General features: G+C 38.8%; 2 protein-coding genes across 2 annotated transcripts; both read left to right on the top strand.

The window, feature by feature from the left end:
- The first annotated feature begins 2,829 nt into the window (after positions 1 to 2,829).
- On the top strand, positions 2,830 to 6,409 carry LOC140950399 (protein Flattop homolog). Its single transcript, XM_073399617.1, has 3 exons — positions 2,830 to 2,910; positions 3,110 to 3,172; positions 5,928 to 6,409. The coding sequence occupies exons 1-3, from the start codon at positions 2,884 to 2,886 to the stop codon at positions 6,357 to 6,359; spliced, it is 522 nt and encodes a 173-aa protein (XP_073255718.1). The 5' UTR covers positions 2,830 to 2,883; the 3' UTR covers positions 6,360 to 6,409.
- Positions 6,410 to 14,156: 7,747 nt separating this feature from the next.
- Positions 14,157 to 21,023, top strand: LOC140951019 (uncharacterized). Its single transcript, XM_073400239.1, has 5 exons — positions 14,157 to 14,370; positions 18,351 to 18,404; positions 19,052 to 19,075; positions 19,755 to 19,882; positions 20,892 to 21,023. The coding sequence occupies exons 1-5, from the start codon at positions 14,288 to 14,290 to the stop codon at positions 21,005 to 21,007; spliced, it is 405 nt and encodes a 134-aa protein (XP_073256340.1). The 5' UTR covers positions 14,157 to 14,287; the 3' UTR covers positions 21,008 to 21,023.
- Positions 21,024 to 23,454: the final 2,431 nt, after the last annotated feature.

The following is a 23,454-nucleotide window of genomic DNA, read 5'->3' on the forward strand; positions in this document are numbered from 1 at the left end:
ATGTATAGAACCGAGCTAAATGAGTAAATTTGATCTAGAGAAAAAAATTAACGAGTTGTACTGTCCATAAATGTATCTCATTTCGATTCAAGGACTAGCAAACGTTTCTTAACAAAGCTGGAGAACAGTAATAACCTAACTTCACATTGTGAATCGGTAATGTCCCCTCTCTTTGGCAGTAACTTATGCCATTGTTATTAAATGATCATTTCATTAAATAAAGCTTGTATCGTGAAATTTATATCAAAGAAATTTTCATTATTTTTTTCGATTTATCATGATTTGCGTACCACCGAGATTATTGATAACTGATCAATAACTAATCAATGATTGAAAATTTTGGGGCCTATCGATTATTCATCGATTACTCATTGAATATCGGATATAATCAATGACTTATCAACTGATTACCCATCGATTACCTATTGATTACTCTTTGATTTCATTGATGTCATCGATTAGTTACGTCTGGCGTATTGCGTCATAAGCATGGAGAACTACATCTCAAGGAAGTGCAGAGGAACCTCTATTCTGGGGACACCCATGGGACCGAGGCAAGTGTCCTCAATGGAGGTTGTGTTGGGGTTTGTTAACAATTAACAAACAAAGTTATAAATTTCAGTGAAAATAAAACGCTAGCCTGCATAGCAAGCGTTTCCGCGCGAGTTCGTCGAGAAAGTTGGGACGAGAGCAAAAAAAAAAGGAATGAGGGGGAAGGGGGAAGGGAGCGAAGGAAACGCTGTTTCCTCTTCTCCCCTCCCCCTCCCCCTTCATTCCCTGGTTAAACCAATTACCTCCATGAGTACAGGGACAGAACGACTATCGATGAGGTGCACTTTACTATATCTGAGTGTCAATGCATTTAGCACTTGAGTACTTATTGGAGACACTATTTTTACGTCTCCTACTGGAGATTGGATGGACCGCTATTTCACGTGGTCATCCGAACCACGCGAAGGTCTGGCCACTTGCAGTGCAAAGGGAGTACCTTCATTTCTCAGTTATTTTTAACTTTTTTTAGGACCCTGAGTAATGGTTCGGCCCCGTGAATCGAAGCCGCGACCTCCCGTTCTGCTGTCAAGCGCTCTACCGACCTGAGCTAACAGAGCTAATCCTGTCGCGGTTCTTTTTTAAGACAACAAATATGGAAGAAGAGCTGGTTAGTGAAATAGGCGACGATTCCAGATTGTTGGTCCTCGATAAAGGATACTGAACTGCTTAAATCTTCATGTCGAAGATAAAGTCAATAAAATTGTTGTTGTAGCTTTAAAAAAATGAGGTCTACAAAAATGAGGACTATACTGAGAGCCTACGTGAGTTTCAGATGGATGGACATAATTACTTTAAAGGTTACCAAAGCTACGACTAGGCAGAAGATTATGGTGATACGAATACATAAAAGTAGCAAAAGAAAAAAATCAATGCCGATATATGACAAGGACTTGGCTAAAGGTGCGTTATTTGCCAGATAGTGAGCTTTTTGTTATGAGCCGCATTATTATGAACTGAACTTTACCCTAGAGCTAGTATGAGGAAAGCAAATCATAATTTAAATCAGTAAACCGATCCTCACGGCATTAGCCGCAACTCAGACGGTCCAAGGTCCTCTTAAACCAGTCTGAGGTGATTATCAGACCACATATACCACTGGGCAACCTTGTTCCTAGAGGGTCCTCTCCAATTGGATTTTTGTTGTAATCAGAAACATTATGTCACTTTTCCATGAAGGCGTGTATTTTAAAGTGATTAAAATTACTGAAGAGTTCTTAAACAAGGATTTTGTTTGTGTTTCTTTTACCAGTTTCAGTCATTTTAGAGGGGCCATTTTTATAACTGTCTCGTGACGCAAAGGCTTTGATGGTGCTGAAAAAGTTTGCAGTCTGACGCGAACGTTGGTAACCAGCGTGGCAAGCGTTCCGCGCGAAAGTTGGAACGACAGCGAAAAAGAGCTTTCTATACGAAGAACCTGCAGAGAACTAGCCTGTTTGAGAGATTTAGATAGTGGATAGTTTGGCGCGTTTTCCTGCTCACTTTTTTTGCGCCGTGTCCACTAGCGACCGCGGAGCACATTTTGGGTCAACGAAATACGAGCTCAATGAGTGCTGGAGACACAAGCCAATCTGTAATCTTCGAAAAGATAAATAGAAAATTTAGACGCCCCTAGCCTTTAGGCGGAAATTATGTTATCATTACTGTTAGATCAGAGCGCAAACAAAAAAATTATTCAAACCATTTCGAATTCACAAATTTCTCTTTCTTTCTTCTTCATTTGGAATTGAAACGATACTCCCGTACACTCCCGTAGTTCCCCCTAAAACCATACCCGATTCTAGACCAAAATAGGCAAAGTGTATACCCGTGTTCAGACCAAAACGGCGCAAAAGCTCTACCCGATGGGCGGCACATACATAGCTTATATAAGGGAGTACCCCACCCCAACCCCCCTCGGGAGCGCGCATCACATGCAATATAACAATTTGCTGTTGTTATGTTTATAGGTTAAGTTAGCCTGGGAGTTAACAATGGATACAAATATGGAATTATGTTAAATTTGGTGTGTCTTGTTGACCGAAATACTAAGAAGTAAGAAGAGCTTCTGAAAATCACCGAAAACGCGTTTATTTCTAGTCTGAAATGTCATCGGATGACAGTTGACGGACTAGTTTTAATATTTCTATAATTCCTGAGAAAATGTTTTCAAATTGTTATTTTTCAGCATCAAAACGTGCATTTAATAACGAAAGTTGTGTTTTAACTCACAGATTAGAAGTACTTTTGAAACCGCAAACATGAAGGCGTGGAACGGAGGCGCCAGGGGCCCACAACGAGAACTGGCCCATCGTTGTCATGACTACGGCAAATTGATGCTTGTAAAGGAACAAGATGTCGACTCACTTTACCGCAAATCAGGTATCCTTTCCCTCTTTTTTAAACAGTTCATAACGCTGATATTTAGTTGAATCCTTGCAGCCATAGTTCATTTGTAAACTCAAAAGAAAACTGGACATTTGCTGGTCGTTTGTAATAGTTATCGTCGGAAATCTTGTTCATCATTGCTCGTCTTCTGCCTTTTTGTAAAGCTTATAACTTCTTTTAATTCGTATTCCAGTATGATCAAGCCTTTTTAGCCCAAAGATTGCAAAACTGGGAAATTCCGAAAAGATTTAAAGAGGTAAATCTTAGTTATTTTAAAGAGCTTGTGATGATAGCCTATTATTGTAGAAAGTTAATATGTTACTTCAGATGGATGCGCTGAACTGAACCTTCGAAATATATCTCAACTCTTACCTTGCAGTAACAATTTTGGCATGCAGCTTGCACTACAAAGGTTTCTCCTGACAAGTTCGTTTTAAGCAAGGGTAATCTAAGACACCCTCGATCCGAGGTTCCTTTAGCATGTGCACTAAATTTAAAAGATACTACAGTAGCAGGTCTTTGAGTGCGAAAGTCAAATGATCACAAGACTTGTACCGTGATCAGAAGGGCACACAACCCTTTACCAGGTGCTGCAAGTTGAAGCATCTGGCTATGGAATCTTAATTTACAAAACTTGTTTTTAAGTAAATATTTCAAACAACATAGCTAGGGAACAGACTAATATTACTGAAAACAACTTAGCCTCTCCAGATCCTTGACCTTTTCTTCACAGTGTCTTTTATACGCTCGCTATGCTGGTTTAACCAGGTAGTTTTAATTTTAAAACTGAAACCAAGCCGTATTGGCTGGTTGTGGCATGCAAGGGTAAAACCAGTTAGAAAATATATTTTTAATGCCTAAAGTAATTTATGTAACCATCATCAGATGTGTGGAAATATAAAATTTCATTTTTTTGATAGAAACTATATAACCACATAAAAAAGCTAAAATGCAGAACCATTAAAATTTGAAATTAAATTGACAGATCAGATGCTCATCAGCTACTTTTTACTGATCTGGCTTAAAATTAAGTATAACACACATCCCTGTCTCGACCAAAGGAATGGCATTTTTTTTTTTACTTGTTAGCATTTCACAAATAATACTGTCTCCTTGCTCAGGTGTCCAGCAAATTAATTTGTTTGCCTTAATTACAGTGTAAGCTCAAAAAACTATTTTCTTTCAATAGCTCGTTAAATTTGCTTATCTTCAGCAACCCAGAAGCATTTAGGGGGTGAAAAATTCTTCTCTCAGTTTATTTTCCACTCAAACAATTTACTTGACTCATTTACCCACAGCAGTTCCATTCGGCAAGGCAAAGATTTCTTTTAATTAATACAGTCATTATGTACATGTAATGTTGAAGTGAAACTGCATGTATTGTCAAAGTCCATCTCCTTGTAATGCATTGTTTTCCACCTTCTGTGCACCAGGGTAATCAACATTTGCATGCTTTGGCTCATCAGCCACAGGGAGCAATGGGTCAAAGTCACTAGACCACGTTACAACTATGTTTTTTTTATTACCAAGTACTGCTAAAATAGTGGGAACTAAATCAATTTTATTGTTTAAAAAAAGGGTGCATGCAGTTTCTGTCATCATATTTTTGGCAAATTTCCCATTTTTATTATGTAGGCTTTCTTGCATGTGCAAAAAAATAAGATTAGAACATGTTGCCAAAAATGTGATGAATAAATATGTAACAATGTGAAAACTGAAACCATCATATTTAAACCCTTAAAAGAATATGTTTTCTTTATACATGTTTAGAGCTGATGAACGTGTAGTTCAATAATTATTAATAAATTACATCTGCATTGCATTATTGGAGTGTACTATATTCATCTGTTAATTGGTTGATCTGTATCTTCACAAAATTTAGGATATCTTCTCAGAAATGCTTTAAAAGAGGTAATCTTCAAGGAGACTGGAGCTTACAAAATGTTTTTAGTGTCCATCCTTTACCTATTTCTTATTGATGTGCTTGCAGCCTGTAAATGTTCTAAGAAAGTTTTTCAAAGTACTGCAGGCAAGCCTTGCCAAAAAATTATTTAGACTATTGTTTTAAAATGTAATGTTTTTTAGCTGATAACTGGGAGTCTTTGGGGAGATAATTACTCACTTCCACAAGGTAGATTCTATTTTTCATTGCCAGCCAATACATGGAATTTTAGCCAAAAAATGAGGCAAACATTTTGTAGAAAATATTGTATGTTATCTAATACCTTAATAAATTTGATTACAGTTTTCCCACTAGTATAAAGTGCCTACTCAAAAATGTTCTTGACAATTTCAAGATGTTTTGGATTTATTTTGAAGATCGAATCATCCAATTTCTAATCTTTTTTCTCGTGCGGAGCATCTTGGGCTGCATTTGGTTCCTTATTATTATCAGTGCAGGGATTTGCACCGTCTTTCACACCTGATTGGACTCTTCTACCTCTGCATGGGCCCATGAGGATTCATTAGTGCCAAAAAATGTCTTCTTTTTCTATTTATGACATGACTTAGATTAAAGGTAAAAAACATTACCTTGTGATCATCAGTGTAATACGACTTAACAATATTGCATTTTATATCATGATATATATGTCACTAGACAGGCTCTTTTTGGAAATCTGCACTACAGTCTTACAGAAGTAAGACCAAGTAATGGCTCTGCTCTAAATATTACTGCAGTGATATATGTCTATACTCTTAAATGTTTTCCTATTTATAATTACAAAGGTATTTGCTGTTAGATGACTGAGTAAGCAGACTGACAGTTTGTACTTATGGATACCTCAAAGCAGAAAGCATATCAGCCTTGTTCCCAAGGTTGTCTCCCATTGTCACCCCAAGTAAGGGAATCTGGGTAATGGAACAGGCAGAAATAGCTGCCAGCGTGGACCAGAGAACTGACCTTAAGGCCCCTCACTCTTGTGTCTGTGTGTCTTTCTGCATAGCATAGACAAAATATGCAATACTTATAATCAATAACTGAGAGAGTTTTAATTTTTACTTGTCTGTAGAGACCGTCCACTTTAGAAGGGTTTACCCAACCAATCAGCAATGATCGTGGGCATATTTTGCCTGGAATACCACGGTCATCGAAAAGTCCATGGGGCGAGTTTGTTGGAACATGGGATCTACAAAGAGCACCTCTTAAAACAAAAACGATAAAGACAAATGTACTGTCGTCAAGCATTAAGGATACAGCACCAGCTCCTGTAGACAAGCAACGAACTCCTAGCCCAAAGCAAGAAGAAGTCCAAAATAATGCCAGAAGCCCAACACCACAACAAGAAGCTGTGTTAAGGACTCCAAGCCCCAAAGAGCGCACAAGCCCTCGGCCACAAAGCCAGGATGGTAAATGCAAAAAAACTTCTAGCCCTACTCAACTTAAAATGGCAGAAGTACCTGCCTCTCCTGCAAAAAGCCTCACCCAGGAAATTGCTATGTAAAATGAGTCATGTTGTGTCTGATGGTCCCTTTTGATTCGGCCGAACGTTATTACTAACTTTATTGTATAGAAAGTACACATAACCATTGCAAGCAAAATAAATTATAAGCTATGCTTAAGAGTTCTTTTGAATGTATTTCAATTTGTAGATCAGTTTCAACAAGAACCCCATAGTGGGGGTACATTGGTCTACCGACTTGCGTGACAATTGGTCTGCTGCGCCAAAATTACATCCCAACCACGCAGAGGAGAGGTTTTCTTCTTGCGGTAAAGACTTGACCGAACCGGAAACCGCGCGCGAAAGGTCTCTTGCACTTGGCATGTAGATACTATGCGGAAATAATCAAATGGTTACAAAAATTGTACTTGAGGAGATTTGCCACAAATATATGCATATTCTAGCCTGAGTATCGGGCGTTTCTAGCCCCTTAGGAAGGCCTGACACTCGGGCTATGCATATAATTTTCTTCCAAAATACACGATGGTCGGTTGCTAGGGCTTTTCCTCACGCAACTTCGTAAATTCAATTTTTGGCTCACAGAGCAGTATTTTATATTCCAGATGAAGCAAGACATTAAAACATCTTAATTAGAGAAAAATTTTCTTTAAATTTTTACCATTGTTAAGGTATTTTTGACATATCTTGAAAGTATGATGTCATAAGTGACACCTATTTTTAGTAACAACATTAAAAACTTGCAAAGCAGTGTTCAAAACATTACTGACATTTTTGCTACACAAAAAGAATATGTGTAGTGAAAACCCCATCTCAATTGGATAAAATGGCGTAAAGTTACTGCTAATAAAAGAAATCAAACAGTTCCCCCACATGACCATATAATATGGTCAAAATTAGGGGGATTTTAAACGCGAGAACAATGAATGTATTGTCACAGGAACAAGGAAAAAGTTGCATAAAATCAAAATTGTAGTTTTTTCTACTTTTTTTTTTTACTTATGTGCTGCTATGAAGTTTTCGTTACGAAATACGTCAAAATGACGTATTTCGTAACGAAAAACGTGTCATAGCACCACATACCCCAAGTAGAAAAAACTACAATTTTGATTTTATGTAACTTTGTCCTTGCCCCTGCTCCAATACATTCAATGTTCTCGCGTTTAAAATACCCCTAATTTTGACCATATATGGTCATTTGGGGAAATTTGAAATTCTTTAAAATTAGCTGTAACTTTACTCCTTTTTATCCGATTGAGATGGGGTTTTCACTAGAAATCACAGAATTCTATACAGATGTAAAGTTTTTACCATTTCTTTCCTGAATTTTTGTTCGGATGCCAAATTTGGACATCAATGATGACGTCACAACAGAAGTCACATGGGATGAAAGAAAAACCAATAAACAGGTCATTTATCAAACTACTTCCCTGCCAAGTTTCGTCACATTCGATGCATTCTTTTTCTGTCTATGGCCTAAAACTCTCAGTTTTGAGAGGCATTTGGGAGGAAAAGCCCTAGCAACCGACCACCGTGATAAGCATCTTTTTTTAATGTTTGAGCCAGACATCCTCGCGCTTCCATGACATGACATTTGTTATTTTACATGAGCGTTTGCTTGTAAAAACAAGATAAAGGAAAGCAGAGCTATCGGTCCAGACTGAGACTTTTTGCCGATTACTTTTTCGGTCCGCCAACTTTTCTAACTTTTGTGTATTAAAAATTCAATCCTTTTCTTCCTCGTATTTTCCAAATCTTGGATAAAGTAGATAACGTTATTCAAGTTCTTGGAACGTCTTCACAACCGTGACATAAAGATCCATAAATGTGAAATAGACTGCGAGAGGTGTCTCTTTTTCTTAAGATTTGGTAAAGGGAGTGCACGAGCGCGCGAGCGTTGAGCGGCGAAGCCTCCAGACGCGAGAAACGAGGGCGGCAGCCCGAGAAGAAAAAAGAGAGACTGCTCGCATAGCCAGACCCAATGCAGCTTCATGACCTCAAAAATTAAAATTTGCTCAGTCAATTAGTTTAGAATCGACTTTAACTCTATGCACTGCATAAGCTGCGCTTTTTAAAAAAAGAAATGTAGGAAAACCTCAGTTGTTCACTCTAACACGTGCCTGGTCTGTCAACACCACAGTTTTCATGCCAAAAAATCACTAGACCGTGAAAGACCATTCCCTGGACTATTCTCTCTGGCTTTGCGGGTAGTCTCTCTTTTGTCGTGCCTCTCCCGTCTCGCGCCTTCAGTCACGCGCCTGGTCATTTGCGTGTCTCGGGCGTTTTGTTCGACCGACCAAGAAAAGAGAGAGACTGCTCGTAGTCTAAATGTGAAATGACCCCCAGAAATATTTGCATGAATGCAAAACGTGAAATACATAGATGACGAACTTAGTGAACTTAACCAGAGCTTAGTTTCGTCTGTGGCGCAGGCTAACCACAGGCAGACCACCTTCTGTAAGTGGGGGCCCTTGTTGATTGAAATCTGAGCAACGATCTTTTGTTTTTTATAGAAGAAATACATATGAACAATACGGTGGCTGTAATTTGTTCCAAAATGCAGAATTTAAAGCAAATTTGAAGAAAATGTTAACTGAGTCATGTGTCGTGTTTTTTTCGCCGTCCCGTGCTGTTTTAAACGCTATTTTGCGAGAGGAATATTTGACTTCTTTAGTTCTAACTGCCGAGGTTAATTTTTTTTAATTTTTTCAAAATGATCGACGGCGAGATTCTCGAAGCCAAGCAGAAAATGTACGCGAGTTTTCGTCGTGTGCGCGTATTAGGCTACTTGACTGTTCCAGAAATGCTGGCAATGCACGAGAATGATTGATATGTCTCCGGTGTTTTGTAACGCGGTACATCTGGTACATATCCTTGGAGTGATACCTGCTACATTGTGTTCTGCATAACGATCATTCACTGCGTTGCGTAAAAAGAAGAACTTAGCTCCGCAGCACCATGCATACACAAAGTGTACACGTGGCACAAAGTTTCAGTAACATCGCACTTATTAACATTGAAAGGGCATATGTCAACTCTGTAGTCAACAATGACATGGATCGTATCATTGACTGATCTTCGGCCGTCAAAGACAGCTAATTCTTTTTACGTGTTTTATGAGCTCATATGATAGATTCATATGTAAGAATGCTTTCACTTCATGTGTAGGCCTTTGTTGTTGCATCGTATGACCCTCGTTTCCCTGTTTCGTAAAAATTGGGGCAACTTGCGAGAATTTTTTGGGCAAATAGTTTACTAGTCTGCTACACAGCCGTTTTTAGTGTCGTCACGCAACGCTCCTTCCCACAAAGTTATTGGTTATTAGTTATTAGCAGACTAATAGTTTACCGCCCCCTGGCAAAAAATTGCCCGTATGCCTATGGATTTACTGTATAATACAAACCTTAAAGTATGAAATACACAATATTGTTACAAGCATCTCAAATAAAAACTATTACGGTGCATTAGCGGGACATGTATCCCTGTATCACCATGTCACACTTGCAGGCTGCTACCCTGCGAGCAGAGGCCCTTCGATCTTCCTAGATAAGTCGGGAAGATCGAAGGGCCTCTGCTCGCAGGGTAGCAGGCTGCAGACCCATAGTTTTCTTGCTATGTGTTCTACTCTGGTTTCCTTGTGGTTAATTCCATTATGATTTAGCGTAGTATGAAGCCTGCAAATATCGGACGTCGTCCCTTATTTAGGTGAAGCTATACAGTAAGCCACATGCGGTGGCTTTTCCACACTAAAGAGCACAAACTTGAGGCGGACGCGTGGCGCGTGTCTGGCGCTCCAGTCCTGCTCACGCCTTCTTCGCGCTTTCCCTTTCCTGATAACCTGATAAACGCGAAAAAAGAACGCCTTTTCTGCAGGCTAGCGGCTACCCATTTTTAGCATAACATACAAGAACACTTCGTCTTAGGACATAATAAGTATGGACGATTTGTAGAACATGAGAGTAGCTTTTTTCTTTCCTGTAGTGATTAGGATGGCTAGAGTGGAGGAAGTAACCCACGTAAGAACCGCGTGCGGTACGGTACTTTGGTCAAATAGATTTTTGATAGCATGCTATGTATAAGAGTACTTTTAAATCTTCTAAAATTCGCTCTGCGTTACCAGTTCAGTTATCTGCACGTTCAATACCGGTCATATTTGACGTCTCTTGATTTCACCATAATTACTAATTAGTAATAAATTAGGCAACCATCTTCCCTCTGCCTAAAAAAGATATGTTGAAGAAAGACTCAGTAGCGGAGATGAAACTCACCTGCTGCAAAGAAGCTTGTCAATTCAAGACTTTTTCAAATGTGCCTGTTCTGTACAACACTTGCACGTCGCGGGTACTTTGGATATCCAGAAAAGAAAGACAAGAGCAAAATTGTGGTTAGTCCTGTCAGGTAATTTGTAGATTTGTTATTGGCCAAGACTATGGAGGCGTATATGGCGGTGTGATCCAAAACAAACGCGAGGTGATTAAAAATGTTGCATGAAACGTTTGACGACTATATACTGGCCATACGTACATCTAAATAATAGGATTTGAAATATCCATTATCTCTGAGGCCAGAGACTCACCTCTTGACCGTCCTTTCTCAGTTATTTTTTTTCGTGTGGTTGTGTTATCCTTTGATTTCAAAACTGCAGGGCGGCGGTGTTAATTTGCTTACCAGACACGTCAGTTACGTAACTACTTATGGTTTTTATGTCGCAACCCAGAGCAACTCATGTTACAGAAACTAAAGGCAACAGTTATACCCAGGGTTCTAAAGGGCTTTTTCCATCTCATTTCGAGAACGACCTCAGTCTTGAGCCAGGTTACTAAATGTATGGTTTGAATAAAGATAACAGGGCTGTGTATTAAATCGGTATGTACTGGTTTTATTACCAGCACCACGACTATGGAGGAAGTCCGTCCCCTGGGTAGCCCTGGGTCCGTGCCAGTCTGCCAGGCTAAGGTTACTCTCGTCCCCAGAGCCCGTCGTTTCTTGGTCACGTGGTGCTTAAAGGCAGAAAGCCCAAATCGTGTACGCATGCGTGTTTTTTTGTCGCGCTTTCGCGTGATGTGGTGCCCATTCTCGTCCCCAGAGCTCGTCGTTTCTTGGTCACATGGTCTTGAAACGAGGGGCGCTGGAAGCAGCCGTTACCGATACCGGATGTCCGTTAATTACGGCTGGAGCACGAAAGAAGTGTAGGGAGAAACACAAGACGTAGTGGAGAGTTTCTCCCTACTTCTTGAGTGCTCTAGCCGCTTCCTAAGTACTTTATAACAGAAAAAAGCGCGGTCAAAGCTTCTTTATTTGTTATATAATAAAGAATCCGTTTAATTCCCCACGCATTACTTTCCATTTTCAAAACAAACTTTATTTTCAAAGCGACAAAAAAATGGCGTCAGCATGCTCTATACTCTCATAGAGCACGCTAAGTTAAGGCAATCAGAACTCGTATTAGAATGGTGTAAATGATTTGATTGGTTGAATGAGACGAAAGCTGTCAAAATGGCAAACCATCAAAGTTCACAAACTGAAATAGTGCGGAGAGGTGGAAATTACACGGGTGCTTTCGATTTTAGGGCAAAAAGTAGGATTAGAAAGTCAATTGTTGGATAAAATCCCGCATAATTGTGGGCGTATGACATCGTGTACAAGAGAGGATAAAGGGGACAGAGAAGGCATCCCCCATACACACCCTATTCCATAGGTAATTCGTCTCGAGTTATTTTTAAGACCATAGATCCAAAGAGGGATTAAACAACAGCCAATCACATAACGCGAATGTATTCTGCGTGGATGACCCACGCTCAGAGCCACGTGTCTTTCACGAATTGACGCAGAAAAAAATGGCGGAAGACGCGGAGAGCGATATTGCTATTTGTTTTGTCGACGAAAACGACCAAACAGAGATTTCTGCTAAAGCTGTGTCAGCGAAACGGAAATTAAAAAAGAATCGCCCTTCCTCTCTTGCATAGAGCTAACAGTACACACAGGATCATTTATAATTTACAATTTACAGTTTTCAACAAAAATAACATTGGCGTCCTACTTGCTTTATTATACAATCGACCAGTTTCAATAGACCGGCGAAATTTCTCATTTTATTAAAGCACTGAGGTTACGACAACTTCGAGTTAAACTGATTTCACGGGTTGTCAAAGAGTCCAGCGATTCCCTTTTCCCAGGTGAGTGCCGACTCATTTCGCTTCAATATTCAGAAATGCTCTCGATCTCTTTACGCTTTTATTGCCTTTCGCCCGACATGTTTTGCACGGCGTTTAGTCATACGAAACCTCCACTAAACATCCACGCAGCGCGCGAGGTAACTTTAGCCCGATTCTAAAAATAACTCGAGACGAATTACCAGTCCTATAGAATAAGGTGTGTATGGGGGATGCCTTCTCTGTCCCCTTTATCCTCTCTTGATCGTGTACCTTTTCAGCATGACAATTGCGAAAGAAAGAGCTCGAAGCTTCAGCTGAAACTTTTCAACTTGCTTAGCTGAGTTTGAAATGTTGAACAGTTGTATTTACGGGAGCAAAGGAATTGCATGAAATGGCGACAAGGGCAAAACAACTGAATTGCTTCAACCCAGAACATCAGGGAGACGAGGGTCTAAATGGGGTTTAGTATTTAGTGTTATTTGCCCATAATTTTTAGTGTTTGCTGTTAAATGGGCCAATTTTTTAATATTTACTTTTTCCTGAGAAAATACTGTTTAGTGTTTGGAGGGTTATTAGTGAAAAAAAAAACATAGTTTTTCAGCATTGTCAATTCTTATCTGCTCTCGGAAAATCGGTAATAAAATCACTCCTAAACTTTTAGCCCGTGCTCAAAGGGTCTGAAGTCTCTTTTTTCGACCCGTATGCAACCAGTATTCTGGGAAACCTGGAGACCACTCAGTGGGGACCATTTTGCTTTCGAAAGGCATAGGGTCACTTTTGACTTTTCAAAACAATCCGGCGTGGCAGCCGTCAAGAAACACTTGACAGAATTTCTTGGCCGGAGAGGAGCCCGCAATGAAATTTGGCCGAGCGATTTCGAGCTAAAGCTGTTCAGCTTGTAGCGTATTTCCAACGGAATTCGGATAAAAAAAATCTTGTAAGGAAATCAAAGGCAGGCTTGCACGGACTCCCATTGTGTTTTTTTGGCTGCGTCCCATTGTCAAAGCCTTCAAACTAGTGTTACTCTTACAAGCATGTCTTAGAGATTTACCCTTTTTGTAAGATATGATCGGAGGCAAAGAGAGACTGCTCGTAGTCTACGAGGCTCTTTAAAAATCGTTTTCAGCATAGATTGATTTTCTATCAGACTCCAGTTTTCCATCACGGTTTTTAAGCTTTTTTACTGCAGGGTGGCATGTGTAACAAAAGGCAATAGTATCTCTGCATTTTTCGTTTTTGTGGTTTAAAAGCTGATTGTCCTTAGTCAAAGTTGACCTCTTGCAGTGACCTTTCTATATGGTTGTTACGATACCTCTCACAATTAAGTGACTAATTAATTGCTTTTTGATTAAAAAGCACAATTCACATGTTAGGTTTTCTTTCCGTAGGTTAGCTGGACTAGGAAAAAAGAAAATTCACTTAGTCTATAACACATCCGCGACTAACGACAGAAATTTCAGCAAGGCATATAGTTTTATGACTGATCGATTTCGATTGTTTGCCTGGTTTTCTTGCAATTCTTGAGTGGTTTAGTCTCGCATGTTATTGGTGGATGATCAATTAACCTGTCTAGTTCAGATCAAAGTGTTCTCGGGTTTTTGCCTCGCTCAGTAATTATGCATGCGGGAGTGTTCGTTAACTGTGTTGATTGTAGAACTGCAATTAGATAAGACGGTTTTCTGTAGTAAGAAAGGGACGTAAGGGAGAAAGGAGTGAGAAGAACTGAGGATTTCAAAATCAGTAGGGAGCCTGGTGAGTAGAACGAAAACTGATACCAGGAGGGAGTTTTAACAAACCAACGGAACACCTATCGTAACCATGTTGGCGGTTAAAGAAGAGCGTACCGTTATAGGAGGCGTTGAATTGGCGAGAAAGACAGTAGTGGCTGCTGATAACCAAGGGTAAGTCTCTAAACTTCAACGAAACTCTTTCAAATCCATAGGAACGTAAGATTAGTAATAGAATATGAATCTAAATTGAGTTCACGTGGAGCTCTTTTTGTGTTCTATTCTGCAGAAAAGCGTCCAATATTTCAACTGAGACTGAAAACTTCATCCTGGTAAATGTATGATCAGCTTTTTAAGCTTAACATGATACTAGCTATTGATTTTGAAACTACCAGTCTTGTGCGTGCGGTCACTGAATTCGACCGAGAGAAGCGGAAGTATTGTTACCTCATGAATTAATTCGTCGATTAATTGCATGATATTGCGAGCGGCGAAAAACGATTACCATCTCACCTTTGTCAAACTACTGTTCATAAAAAACGAACAAAATAGCTTTAGATTCAGTAAACTGCAGTCTTGATAGCTTGTATTACGATCGATAATTCGTCCTAGAAGACCTATTTAGTAAGTTCAGAAATTGTGTTCTAGCGTACCTCAGTTTTGACGCCCAATCAATAGCCAATCAGCGCCTTACTAAGCTCATTTTCCTTCAGGACCTTTCGTATACTTTCAACACAATTAGTCGTTTGTTTAGAGTACGCAACGTTTAAGCTTTTGACGCAGAGCAGTCGTTAATTTTTTTGTTTTGAGGCCATATAAAAAAGACGATTGAATTTTTTGTGGTCAAGAAACCATCAAGTGATTTTCTTATAACCAAGTCACACTCCTGTCTGTTGTCACTGAATAAAGTCTTGGCTGCGTTGGTTTGCTTTGTGCGTGTGTTACGCCGCAAAATGTAATAATCGCCGCAAAATGTAATATTAACGCAAAATGTAACAAAATTTTCAACGCAAAATGTAATAATCTTTCAACGCAAATTGTAATAACTTTTCTAACGCATAATGTAATAACGCAAAATGTAATAATTTCCGAAATAACGAGGTGCTTGCTATTTCAAAATCGGTATTGTGGCTCAGTAATCAGTAGCTGATCCAGATCTCGATGTGAATTATTATTATTATTATTAACAATATTGATATTTATAATAGTAATAATATTTATTTTCTTCTTCTTCTTCCTCTTCTTATTACTTTTAATGAAATAACGAAACGTCGTGTTACTTCCGTGCTGAGCTAGTCTCTCTCGATCGCAGCCGTGTTTTGTCTCGTCACGCAACACTCTTCCCCAACAAAGGAGGAGGAGCATTGCGTGACGAGACAAAAATGGCTGCAAGAGCTTGCTGTACTGTACCACAACTGTAGCAACTGAGAGACTTGGTTTAATTTCAGGTGTTGAATTTAATTCAGTCAAATAAAGTAGCTGTTGTCGAAAACAAGTAATAGAATCAACTTTCAAAGCGTAATTCAAATGCATTTAAAATATAAGATATCTGTCACACTTTTTTTCATGAGAACCAGACAACTTTGGCTGTAGCTTACTTTTCCTAAGTTCTCATTTAATAGAGGCTGAATTGTTCTTAATGCTGTTTTTTAGGTCCAAGTTTCTTTTATGTTGAAGTTTCCAAGCTTTGCAAAGTCAAATCAGTTTGCCTTGTAAGGCGGTTGTCGTTTGCCTAGGACAGATAGCGCAAAATTTTTTTAGTTAGCCCAGTAACGCATTTTTGATTGCAGTAGAGCTAAGCTGATGCACAAAAACATTGAATTTGCCTGGCAAGGCAGTTGTGATTAGAAGACAGGCCATCCTCTTTTTTTTCTCCGTTTAGCGTCGTCCGACCGACCCAAATTTTTGGCATTTTCAAAAAAAACGTAACGACCTAGTTAAACCATTTTTCACTTGAAATAATTATTTTAATCTGAAAAATGAGCATAGTAACAGCATAGAGAAAAACAAGAACAAAGACATAAGCATTTTTTACAGTATATTGTGTATTTTGTTAATCCAAATATGTGAATGTTAACTTTTAACGTCGTCCTGGGGTACCAGGGCCTCCTATTCCGAGACTTCTTGTGATTTTGTTTTTTAGGTTTTTTTTTTTCAATTCGATCGACCGACTCAATATCAGGAAACGCATTCGACGCTAAACGAAACCTTGAATTTGCTCAGCAACGCAATCGCCATAGGCTTAGAGTTGACGGCGCCAAATCTTGAACTGGGAGATCCATAAAAAGTGCGCAATTTCGTCTTTTTAGGGCCGACCATTTTTGACCACTTGAGGGGGGAGGGAGTATGGGTAATTTGGTTTGGGTTAGAATTTTTGGATAATTATGGGAAACTGTCTACATAACCCTCCCCTAAGCCACCATTAACACTTATTTCTCACTTAGGGCGAAATGTTGGCTTAGGACGGCTAGGTGGGCACTGTATTGGGACCTGTATCGCGTTCAAATCAGCGGAAACAAACGTCCCATTCGGTTCCCTAAAGATGATTACATCTCCTCATTTCAACTGTTTCATTGTAATATTAGCAATAATAATAATAATAATTAATATTAATATTAATATTATTAATATTGTTAATATTAATATCAATAATAATAATAGCTTATAATTTAATTAAAGATCTGAATTCGCTACTACCGATGACTGAGCAACAATACCGATTTTGAAATAGCATGCACGTCGTTATTCGGAAATTATTACATTTTGCGTTATTACACTATGCGTTAGAAAAGTTCTTACAATTTGCGTTGAAAGATTATTACATTCTGCGTTGAAAATTTTATTACATTTTGCGTCAATGTTATTACATTTTGCGTTAGTATTACATTTTGCGGCGATTCTTATTACATTTTGCGTTAATATTACATTTTGCGTTAATATTACATTTTGCGGCGTAACATGTGTGTCTTAAATTTCCGGAATAATTTGATAACGCACGTTCGACTTCGTTGCTTTAGGAAAAGAAAAACTTCGGAAACTGCTCTAAAAAGAGAAAGCTTAGTCATATCCCTATTTTGAAACCTCGTTAATTCTACCATCTTGTTATCATGATTAACTGAAGACCAACGACCACTTTTTGGTGCGCAAGCGATGTTGTTGGGCTACGCTTCAGCGGTAACACGTTCTTGATAACTGTCATAAATATAGAAAATTAAAACAATATTTCTGTCGCAAGATATACCTGTAGTTTGTCCTTATTGCTTCGATTTTATATCATGTTGGACTGTTGGGGTACATTACCCGGATCTTCCACCAATCTTGTGGGACTGTTGGGGAAAGAAGCCGGGGCTACCAAGCGCAAACGGGAGGCACCAAGAGCCTGAATAACGAAGACTTCATTTTCAAGTTGTTTTTTTTTCACAGCTATCCGCTGAATCGTCTATCTAATCCATCTCTCTGGATCACATCAGTTCTGTGATTCAACTCATGTCTCTGATTTAACTAACTACTAGCACTAGGACATGTTCTTACATAGCCTACTGACAGACATGTGTGGGCTTACGGGCCGTTTGACCTCGAGAATCTGGTAGTAAACAACAAAGTCGATCTTAGAGTACTGAAGCCTAAACAAGAATTTTAGGTCAGTAGATGTCAACGAACCCAAGCATGACCACTAAAGAAAGTTATTGTTCGAAAATAAACCCGTAATAACGGCCAAGGACAAACCACTCGAAGGTTAAAACCATGCACGCGTGCAGCCTTGCAGGCCCTTGAATCACAAGACTCACACGATGACTGCAAACAATTGATAAACCCTTGACTGGTTGCTTCACAACAATATTAGTAACGGTTGTGATAAACGTATTTTCGCTTGAGTTATTATGAAACAAAAATATACAGTTAAGACTTGTTTGCTTAAAGTTAAGTCTGGAGTACCTCAAACCTCACGGAACAACTTCTAACAACTTCCAACAACATGCATGCGACAAAGTGTTCAAAGGCACGCAACATGTTGGGCCCAAAAATGTTGGATGTTGTTGGCCAACAAGTTTGCATTTACATGGGCCTGAAGATAGAACCATCTAATAATAAAACTTGTTTGAATCCTGGACATTTGTTTAATTCTGTTGTCCCTTGAATTTGATTTATTTCAGAAATCTAATCACGGAGGTAACAGAAACTAGAAGAGATGTCGATTTGCCAGGGAGGTAAAAACAAGACTTTAATTAACTTATAATGACTGCTTCTCTATAGCTAGCACTGCTATCTTGTCTAGAAGATAATAAATGTTTTAAAGTAAGCAATGCCTTCAATGTAGAATTCCATTCTCAATAAGTAGTTATGTGAACTTGCAAAACCCAACCCCTTTTGAATAAGGGAGAGGTGGGGCTCTTAAGAGAGGGGATTTATTTACAACTGGGTCTGAAACGGTTAATAAATGAATTAATCAAGTTAATAAATGTCATCTCATCTCACCTTTATTACGAATATTGAACTCTGTTAATTATATTACAGACATTACAATCTTAAGCAGGCACTTTTCAAGAGCAGAACAAGTTGCAAACTGATTTAAAAGTGATTTGTTTTGTCAGAGAGTAATCCTGATACCAATGAGTCTGGGGAATATTAGGTTTAACATTTACAGATCATCATTAAATAGTTTTGAACAAATTTCACATAGCGTATAATGGGGGTTGGGTGGAGGCTTAATAATTTTTGATTGTTCAAAAATGAGAGCTGAATGGGGAGGGGGATGAGAGAGGTTTCATAGAATAATTATGAAATTAAGGTTGAGCATTTTTGTTGCTTTTTTACAGACGAATTTTACAAATTGTTTTCCTTGTTTTCTTTTCAGTGTTCCTTTAGTAACACAGCCTTGGTGAGATCTCCGTTATTTTATCAAATTTTGTAGCAAATGAATTCATGATCAACATCTTCACATGTATTCAAAACTATAACAGTCAGTCTATTACATAGACTTGTCTTAAGACCTAACCATTATAGCGCGTTTCAATTGAGTGTCGAAAACCAAAACCAAATTAATCACAACGGCCAATCAGAGTAAAGGAAATTATCAGAGGGAGCCAATGACAACTCGAAGTAAACGCATGTAACCGGCCTGTAGCGCGAGAAAACGCGAGTGACCAAACAGCGATTGGTTTTAGTTTACATCTGATTGGCTGAGAGGGTGGCGCGAGTTTTCTAGACCAATCAAACAGCACAGTAAAGCAAAACCAATTCAATCCTGGATTACTTTCAACATTCAATTGAAAATTGCTTTAACAGTCAGTCTATAACATAGACTTCTCTTGAGACCTAAACCATTAAACCACCCAATTAACTTTCTAGAATTTATACGCTTTTGTTCGCTTTTACTCACGTAATCTCCTTTATACATTATTTTGATGTGCATATTTAAAAAAAGTTCTGGGTTTTGCATTGCATAGTGTATTGTCACCTTGCGTTTTTTTTTATACCAAACTCCATTCACTCTCTTTACCGATAACAAATCAATCAAACTCCCTCTTAACATAAATTTTGCTTTTGGCCATTTTCAGCGCACCCCCGGTTCTACTTAGCCCGCCGGTCATTGTACCAAATCCTCCACCACCAAAAGAGTTTAGCTGGGTGGAATGTTGTTTCAAGTGTGAAAGTAGTTACGAGTGGTACGAATTAGGAGGAAAGGGTAAGTAGTCGACTAGACTGCAAAACAGTCCGTATTTTTGCGTATTCAAGTACGCGCGAGCAGTCAAACAAAAGTTCTGGAACGAGGATGGAAACAGAGAGCGAGACTGGGGGGAGACTATGCTCGCGCGCGTAAGACTCTTACGCCACGCTTTACCGATTTTTTTACTGATTTTGAGAAAAAAACCGACTGTTTTGCAGTCTAGTAGTCGACATGAAACAATTAGTTACTATAACGGAAGCTCCAAACATCTTGTGCTGAATCTCCAGAAACCACACTTCTGATTCAGTTGTCATTAGATAAAGACGATTTTGTAAAACGGGTCGCCAAAGGGCTACCGTGACGTTTGAATCTCACTATTCTCCTGCTAGGTGACGGTACCATACATTTTCTCGAAGTAACGCTGAAATTCTCCTTTAAAGCACAATGAATATAAGCTAACTCGATATCTTCAAAAGCAGAAGCTGCTGAACCGAAACATGTTTGGAAACCATAAACATCGAGCACTGCGATGTTCATTAGGCGCGTGCTGAAGAGTACTGATCATGATATGTCACGTACGCAGTGATAATATAACATGAAACGAGGTGCATCATGGGATACTATTCAATCGTCGTCTGGCCTCTGAGTCAATAGCCCATTCCGCCTCCGGCCTCATGGGCTATTGACTCAGAGCCCATTCGGGCTCGAGGATTAATTGTTAATTAGCTCACGTTAACTCACTCTAGTTCACACTAATATTTCACGGAAGCACATGCATTTTTAATCAGTCACTCTCATTTTATGTAAGCTTGCGCTACTTGACATGTAACTTAAGATTTGGAACAATAAAGCACAAAAAAACACAAATAGACTATTTGGACGCTATAAATAGGGCGATAGGATGAGTTCAAAGCAAGATGCCCTTAACTCATGTCGTGTCGACGAAAATACTCGTCCGCCGAGTGAAACGGATCACTAATGCAATTACGTAATTTAGTTGACAAATTTCTTCCTTGTTGTTTTGCAGGTTTTTGCATCGTCCTGCTACTTCTCTTGGCTTATTTGATTGTTGGAACTCTTATCTTGGCATATTTTTTGTTACTTTGTGCTTTGGCGTGTTTCGGTACCGATTCTGACGATTAGCGATTGACCTGTGACGTCATTTTTTGTTTTCCGACCGCAAATTTCATACCATCATCTTCAATTAACGAAAAAAAAAAGAGCGAAGGAGAACTTGTAAAATCATAGTAAGGAGAAAGTAGGATTGGTTAGAAAGTTATGGTGAGCGCTTTTATATATCTGAACAATACACTGGCAACCATTGCTCAAGCTATGGATAGAGTGTTTTCACGTGACGTCCTGTCGTTGACCCTATTAAAACAGTGACAAGTCGGTAATATTGATGAACCATATCAATCCAGGAGGGAGTCCAGCTCTTTTTGTAATGCAAAAACTTTCATTTGTTAATTAAACAAATATGGCCGTTGGTCACGTGAGTGAAAAAACTCTCTTGGTGATTTTTACATGTTAGCCATTTAAGATGTGATTGGAAGCATTCAATAAATAAGGTTATGAATCTGGCATGTGATAGGAGTTTGATACATGACTAAACGTGGTTTAATGGCGAATCGTGGTGCATTACTTCTATCAGAGTTATTAGGAAAAATAACAATATATGCAAACGAAACTGTTATTTGCTGAATAAATAAAGTGTTAAGAAAAATCGTATTTACTCAGATAAAGTAAAGTTAACTTTTCTCGAAGAAACATGCCAAAAACACTTTCTTCAATTTGGCACATAAATTTATGAACATTAAAATAAAAACGTTGGTTTTTACAACAGGTGTAAAAAAAACGATGTACTTTTTAGAATTCGAGTTATAGTGTGCTATAAGTAAAATGAACATTTACGAGTACTTCTGCCTTTTAAAATTATTGTCCCTCAATTGTTAATTAACAAGTTCCTTTTAAACTTCTGGTTCTGTTTATAGGCGTTTAAATGGTTGGAGCTATCCACATGTTACAGGCTAGAGCAATACTCGTCTGTAAGGCTAAAAATTAAGGCCACCTCATCGAAATCTGATCGCCTCGCACTGCAGAGCACAATCAATAAACACAATCAGTTAAACTCATCCTTGCTCTGTAGGACCCTGCAGCAGCTATTGCCGTCTTTTATGTCATTTCAACTCCTCCAATGATGACACGCTCTTCTTTAATAGCTATCACAGCTTCTGGCTCGTTGTTCATTTTCAATTTTGAATCGGTGCAGTTCTTGCTTCAAGTCCACTGACATACAGCCAAGAATCAGAACTGCCCGTATTTTGGCGAAGAATGGCATTAATGGGTATTAACCAATTATCAACGAAGGCTGTCGTTCATGACGTCATATATAACGGGCTATATATCAGCGACCTATGGCTTGACGTTGCCATTTCTGAGAAATATCATATTACCCATTTACTATTAAAATTTAAAATTAATTGCCTTAAATGGTATTCCTCTCAGTTTGCAAAACATTTGACCAAAAGAATTAAATAGTTACGAACGTAGATTAATCCTTCACCTATTTTCACTTTTCATTTGCATTCGTTCCTTTGAGTGAGGAAATCAAGAAACACTCTCTCGTATAGCCTCTTGATACCTTTTTCTCTCCTTACCAGCCGTTTATATAGAACAAGAACGTTAACAGTGCAAGGTCCAAACCAAGGATAATAGGCCCTTCTTGTATCTTATCTTTTATCTCGAAAGTTTACTATAAAAATCAAATAAAATGAGGAAATATACCAGGAAAGGTATAAATGATGCCGGCAGACGCCTCCGATGTGCATCTCTTTCAAAGCAAAGGATAGAGGAGTAGAACGCATTGATTTGCAGTGCTTGATTAATTTACTTCAAACCTGTGCGTCTATTTTACAACACATTCTAGAATAGCTGCCGAACTGGCCGTCTGTTATTTAATGTACCTGGCTCACATTTCCAGATTCTTTATCTTTTCGTTCATGGGGAGAAGTAGAATGAGCTTACGCCTATCTATGTATTTGGAATATGCATTAGATACAACTCATTCATCTAAGGCAAGGGCAGTTCACATTTCCAGTATCTGACATGGTTTGGAGCAGCGATTATTACGAAACAAGTCGCAAGTGGCATACGCTCTCCTAAACCGAAAAACCGAAAGGCTTAAAACGTCAACGGAATGGGGGGAGGGGGAGAGGGGTGTCAGGTGAGAAGACGGGAAACTAAAAACCGACAAGCAAGTCACTTATGCTGTTGGACCAACAACTTGGTGAAGCTAATGTATAGGTAATATTATACACTGTAGGAGGCTTTGAATTGGCGGGCAAGACAGTCAAGTAGCTGCTATAGTGAAAGATAAGTCTGATCACCAAGACAGAAGTGTTTCGTTCGCCTTCTTATTCAAAAGAACAAGATTTATTTAAGCTTGTGCGCTTGCATTGCAATGAGTAAGTTTGGAGGTCCGCGTGATGGTCATATGTTATGCTAAAAATGCGTCAGGTATTGAACTAAATTAGTCACTGTCCTGGTGTAACTATAAATAGCTTAAAAGCCAAGCATTAGATGTTGAATAC

Source organism: Porites lutea, chromosome 10 (assembly GCF_958299795.1).
Source record: "Porites lutea chromosome 10, jaPorLute2.1, whole genome shotgun sequence".
In the NCBI taxonomy this organism is placed as follows: Eukaryota; Metazoa; Cnidaria; class Anthozoa; order Scleractinia; family Poritidae; genus Porites; species Porites lutea.